This window comes from Sinocyclocheilus grahami, unplaced genomic scaffold (assembly GCF_001515645.1).
Source record: "Sinocyclocheilus grahami isolate Dianchi unplaced genomic scaffold, SAMN03320097.WGS_v1.1 scaffold202.1, whole genome shotgun sequence".
In the NCBI taxonomy this organism is placed as follows: domain Eukaryota; kingdom Metazoa; phylum Chordata; class Actinopteri; order Cypriniformes; family Cyprinidae; genus Sinocyclocheilus; species Sinocyclocheilus grahami.
Genome location: NW_015505381.1, coordinates 1273776 through 1280258, shown reverse-complemented (window position 1 = coordinate 1280258; position 6483 = coordinate 1273776). Strand labels below are relative to the sequence as shown.

At 34.0% G+C, this 6483-nt stretch overlaps 1 protein-coding gene across 2 annotated transcripts in view; it reads right to left on the bottom strand.

Annotated features, from left to right (window-relative positions):
- Nucleotides 1–3693: 3693 nt before the first annotated feature.
- Nucleotides 3694–6483, bottom strand: part of LOC107595422 (ubiquinol-cytochrome-c reductase complex assembly factor 1) — a 25332-nt gene continuing 22542 nt past the window's right edge. For both annotated transcript variants that reach the window (XM_016285825.1, XM_016285826.1), the window contains one exon: nt 3694–4226. In XM_016285825.1, coding sequence (XP_016141311.1) covers nt 4092–4226 — 135 coding nt within the window. In that variant the 3' untranslated portion in view covers nt 3694–4091. The remainder of the gene's footprint in view (nt 4227–6483) is intronic.

Here is a 6483-nt window from a genome sequence, read left to right as displayed (position 1 = left end):
AGATAGATAGATAGATAGATAGATAGATAGATAGATAGATAGATAGATAGATAGATAGATAGATAGATAGATAGATAGATAGATAGATACTCAGAATAGCTGTGTGTGGCTTAAAAGCTCTAGCAGGAATTGCAGTCAGAAATGTTTACTGGGAAACTATGGGATTTTGGTGAATTTTGGTGATCAGTTCTGAGAATTCTGAGAGTCTGATTAGAAAACACAGAATACTGTCAGAACAGGCTGAACGTCTGTGTTTAGTTTGGTGGATGTTGCAATCACAAGTACGTACAATAAAACTATGATGGATTTGTGAAGCACATGACACTTGATGACACATTCACCTGTCAACACTCTTGACCTACTGAAGATCTGCAAACACTGATCAGGACAGCAGCAGTACTGCTGATACATTTCTGCAGAAACGACATTCTGGTTCACTTAAGAAAAGACAAGGATTTTCCACACTGGCATGACGGATTATATAAACCCTTCCAAACTTCTCTGCACTGGTGAAGAGCATTTTGTACAGGGATCTCTAAAGCACTGCAACTTTTTTGGTCAATTTTAGCGCCCCCTGTTGTCACAAAAAGATTAATCTCCAATTACATGACTAGCACTTCCTAAAGGAATATCCCGAGTTCTAAACAAGTTAAGCTCCTTTAACATAATCTATGACAGTATCAACTGGAAATCACAAGAGTTCCTAAGAAGACATTTCTATTTCTTTTTCACTAGTATCCATGCACATATCGTGCTGAAGTAAACCCATGTTTAGTGGCTTTACATGACAGGAATTCTACTGTTAAACTGCAGGACTGTAAATGCAGTGATAAGCTGGTGTGTCAGATCAGATTCAGTACTGTCACCTAGTGTTTTTAAAGAAACTTCAAAGAATTTTCTGTGGTAATAATCAGCATTCCATTGTAATGAACCCGGAACATTTATTAAAACACGGAATGTCTTTGTGCTGACTTTTTCCTTTAGGAACATAATAAAGTTAAGATTGAAGTGTCACTCAGCAGTGTTTAAACACACATTCACATCAGTATTATAACATATTAACCTAACCATAATGATATGAACTCGATTTTTGGACGAACACCCTGAAAGCAGATGGGAAGCCAACAGGTCATAACAGAACACCTGCCATTGCTACAGCACCCACTGGCCATCTGCAGCCCTACAGCTGACCCATAACTATCAGCTAGCACACTTCTGTTACTAACTCACTGAGTTCAGAATAGCATGTATACTGCAGAAATAGTATGCATGCTGTGCACAACAATTTTTCTGTATGAATGAATATATGTATATCCCACAATGAAATGTGCTCCACTTGACCTTCCATTTATTGTGTGATGAATGTCCTTCAAGCAATCTCCTACAAGATTCATTCTTGATCAGCCTGCCAAAGACATTTCTACACAAATTTGAATTAAAAGTGAAAAACAATATTATTTCCAATAACTGGATTTCACCCCCAAATCAATGAAAAAAAAGGAAGGAATTCCAAATTGTACAAAAAAGACTATTTTTGGAATCATTATTACTATTATCATTACATTATGACCATCATACCATGCATTATATTCATGGTAATTAAGCATATGTCCTAACAAATTCCTATTACCATGATGCAAAAAATAAATAAATGTATATGTATATAAGTATACGGTATGTAAGTGTGTATGTATATATTATTTCAGAGATGATTGAATTTTGAGGAAAATATATTTGAAAATTCTACTGTTAAACTGCAGGACTGTAAATGCAGTGATAAGCTGGTGTGTCAGATCAGATTCAGTACTGTCACCTAGTGTTTTTAAAGAAACTTCAAAGAATTTTCTGTGGTAATAATCAGCATTCCATTGTAATGAACCCGGAACATTTATTAAAACACGGAATGTCTTTGTGCTGACTTTTTCCTTTAGGAACATAATAAAGTTAAGATTGAAGTGTCACTCAGCAGTGTTTAAACACACATTCACATCAGTATTATAACATATTAACCTAACCATAATGATATGAACTCGATTTTTGGACGAACACCCTGAAAGCAGATGGGAAGCCAACAGGTCATAACAGAACACCTGCCATTGCTACAGCACCCACTGGCCATCTGCAGCCCTACAGCTGACCCATAACTATCAGCTAGCACACTTCTGTTACTAACTCACTGAGTTCAGAATAGCATGTATACTGCAGAAATAGTATGCATGCTGTGCACAACAATTTTTCTGTATGAATGAATATATGTATATCCCACAATGAAATGTGCTCCACTTGACCTTCCATTTATTGTGTGATGAATGTCCTTAAAGCAATCTCCTACAAGATTCATTCTTGATCAGCCTGCCAAAGACATTTCTACACAAATTTGAATTAAAAGTGAAAAACAATATTATTTCCAATAACTGGATTTCACCCCCAAATCAATGAAAAAAAAGGAAGGAATTCCAAATTGTACAAAAAAGACTATTTTTGGAATCATTATTACTATTATCATTACATTATGACCATCATACCATGCATTATATTCATGGTAATTAAGCATATGTCCTAACAAATTCCTATTACCATGATGCAAAAAAAAAAAAATGTATATGTATATAAGTATACGGTATGTAAGTGTGTATGTATATATTATTTCAGAGATGACTGAATTTTGAGGAAAATATATTTGAAATTATAAATTGAGGAAATTATATTGTATAAACAGAAAGGAAGTCTATTATTATTGCATTGTGGAGGTATTTTTCATGGTAATAAAACGTGTTTTACCAAGAAATACTCATTACTATGATGCAAAATGTCATTACTATAATGGAAAATATTACATTTAAATTTGATATGGTAGATATTGTATATATTAATTTGTATAGTATATTTTATTTTTTTGTAAATTTGTAAAAAATAATTTCGCATTTAAAAAAAAAATACTTTTTTTTACTACAGTACAAAACTATTACAGCAAAGAGAATCCTCATTAAAAATAATAGGAATTAAAAACTAAAACATTACAGTTATGTAAACAAACATTACCGAAACGTCACAATGCAAAAACTATGGTTCTAAAATAGACTTCATTTTCACACTACAAATGATTATTATTATTACTACTACTACTAGTAGTATTGGATATGGAAGAGGATTAGGGTCAAGCAATAATAAAAAAATAAAATCATCTCGAGATTAAATTTGTTAAATTTCAAGAAAAAAAAGTTTAGATAAAATGTTGAGATTAAACATAACATTTCTAGAATAAAGTCATGTTTCGAGAAAAAATGTCAAAAAATGTTGAGAATAAACTCATTAAATTACGAGAAAAAGTCGTTAAATTGCAAGAAAAAAAGTCGATATAAAATGTTGAGAATAATCTCATTAAATTACGAGAAAAAAAACGTTACATTTCGAGAAAAGAACTCGTTAAAATTCGAGAAAAAAGTCTAAATAAAATGTTGAGAATAAAATAATTAAATTGCGAGAAAAAAAGTCGTTAAAATTCGAGAAAACTACGGAGTCAGTAAGCAATACACTTTATAGATATACAAAGAAATGTCTGAGGTTTAATCACAGCAAGAAATGGTTGAAATGAAACCGATATAGACACAAAGTGAGATTACTGTGAAGTCAGAAGAGGTCATTACTGGAGAAGCGCTTTTATTGGTGGACGACCCTGACAAATAAAAAATACACTCACATTCACACACACTCGAAACATTTTCCTCCAACACATTGAGAGTGAAATAAAAACAACTGTGAAATAGCCAGGAAATATTCCTATAAATATTGCAACATATGGAAAGACATAAATACAAGAATACTCTATAGGTTTAGAAAAGGAGAGTGCAAAACCATTCTGATGAGTCCTTAATACTCTCAATACATGTGAGAATAAATGTGTGCGCGTGTGTGTGTGTTTGTTGTATTCGCATCACTGTGTTGACGAGGGAAGTTGACAAACCAGCAGGGAAAGTGAGTCAGGAAAGACAGACGGAAGGAAGGAAGGGGGTGTGACTAATCAGGTGAGTGCTGCTTCCTGATTGGCTGCTCGTGTGCTGATTGGCAGCTCTAGGTGAGATATTAGGCTCTCAGAGACCAGCATCATTGTAGGTCGGGCTGGGAACCTTCAGGATGCTCTGGGCGTTTTCCTCCACCAGGGGGCGCCATTTCACTTCTCCTGTTAAAAGCAGGTCCTCCCCATCCAGAGCATCGATGAACTGCATCTGTGTGGAGATAAGAACATCTGTATCATCTGTGGCTGCTAAATAATCACAGTATATTCTGATCAAAAATTTCAACTATGTTCTCAGGACAAAGGCTATTTCTTTTTCCAGAAATGTCAGGTTGGAGCAAGTTGGCAGTAGGGTTACTATAGTCAACAAAAAACTAAAATAAAAATAAGTAAATAAAAAAAATTAAAAAATGTTGTAAAATAAATCAAATTAAATGTATACTTTAAATAAAATAAATGGACTATTACAAATGACAAAATGCATAAAAATTACAAAAACGTTCAAATGAAAACGGAAAATATAAAAATAAATGATTAAAATTATATTAGCTTTTTCTTGACCAATGTTGTGTTTCATAAGAGACTTCTTTCAAAAACATGAAAAAATCCTACCAACTCCAAACTATTCAACGGTACTGATTATTATATGGTACTTTTAAGTCAATTTTGGAGGTCGACAGACCCTGGTCACTGTATATTTTCATGATATATGTATATGAAATGACAGGAAGATTTTTCAAACCATCTCCTTTTGTATTTCACCGAATAAAGGAAGTCATAGGGGTTTGGAATGACATGAGGTGGAGTAAATTAGCTTATTTGGGGTGAAATATCATGTGGTCCATTTCATTTCCAAACTCAAACTCACATCTCAGCTTGGAAAAAAGTTGCCACACTTTAAATGAGCCAGTGGAGCATTCTTAATGCTGCAGGAGTTTAAAAACAGAAAGTCAAACACACACGATGATGTCAGAGCTAGCGGGTGTTTGTCGAGAGCAATTAGCGTTGAATAACGATGCAGTCAAGCACCGGCGCACATATGCGAGCGCACCGTGTGACTTCATCAGGAGAGGCCGCTGTTGCCATGGCGACGGTGTCCCTCTCTGCGCTGTGTCATCAGTCGCTGCCATGCTTCATGTGCTGCACCTGTGACTGTTTTCTTTTCTTTTCACCTTCTCACTCGCTCCAGCTCTCCTTCTGCTCCTCACTCCATCCTGAGTTAAGCAGGCCCCTGACACTCGGGGGCCGACGGATGACGCTTATTTGTTGTTTTTCTTTCTTTTCTCCGAATGCCTGCAGGCACCAGCATAACGCACTCCTCTCGCAAACGCTCTCGTTCGTAATAAATTCCTGCCCGCACCTGTAATGAGCTCATGGCCTCGGCAGTGATGGAGAACTATCGTTGTGTGCTTTGTCGAAAGATGAGAGCGCTTGATGGGGGCTTTTGATGGACTTTGTTCCAGATACTCATACACTGATAGACAAAGGCATTGGGAAAAGGTCACAAAGTAAACCCTAAAGGCTGACATTGTAATATACAGTAGAAAACATGAAACTGTTTAATACTTTTTGACTTTTGAACAAAGAAAGAAGTCTGAGCTATAGCAGAAAAACAAAGTAAGAGACAACATACGGTCGGCAAGTCATAACAGAATAAACCCAGACCAGGGTCAGGTCTTATTTTGGGATAATGGCCATCAGACTATACAACATCCTGTTTATTACAGGCCAATTCAGCAAATAAATAAATAACTAAAAACAAAGCACTTACCACCAACTATGACAGTAATAGGTTGTTGTATTCATGCACTATGGCAAGCATCACTATGAGAAAACTACTGTGCATTTAATATTAGAATCTATGAATTAAAAATGAAAAATAATTTACAATTTTACAAAAATAGTTTTTAATTTTCACAAAATTAAATAATCCCCAAAATAAAATAAAATAAAACAAGATACATAAAATTATTTGAAAAATAAATAAATGTAAGATAAATAAATGTATGAATAATCTCATTGACAAACAGACAAAATAAAATAAAACGAACAAAAAAAATTAATATAAAAACAAAAAATATATAAATTCATAAATATAATATATAAAAAAAATAATAATTATATACATAACAAATATTAGACATTAAATTAGCTTTTAACAGGACATTTTGGACCCTGCAACCAGACACTGAAAAGTACAATCATGTCATACCTTGAGCAAAAAAGAAACATTTATATACTGTAATGTGTATATGTATATTTTTAAACAAACCTTGATTAATAAAGGCTGTAAAAAAAAATAGTTGTGCACTGTTAGTTTATGATACCTAATACATTAACAGCATTGAACATTGTAAATTGTTACCCATGAAACATTTGAATCTGAAACACTTTTTCCTAAAACAACCAGAACAGTTCAATCTGCTTTTTTTTTTTTTTCCAAGAACTCAAGACTTGGTGGAAAAGCC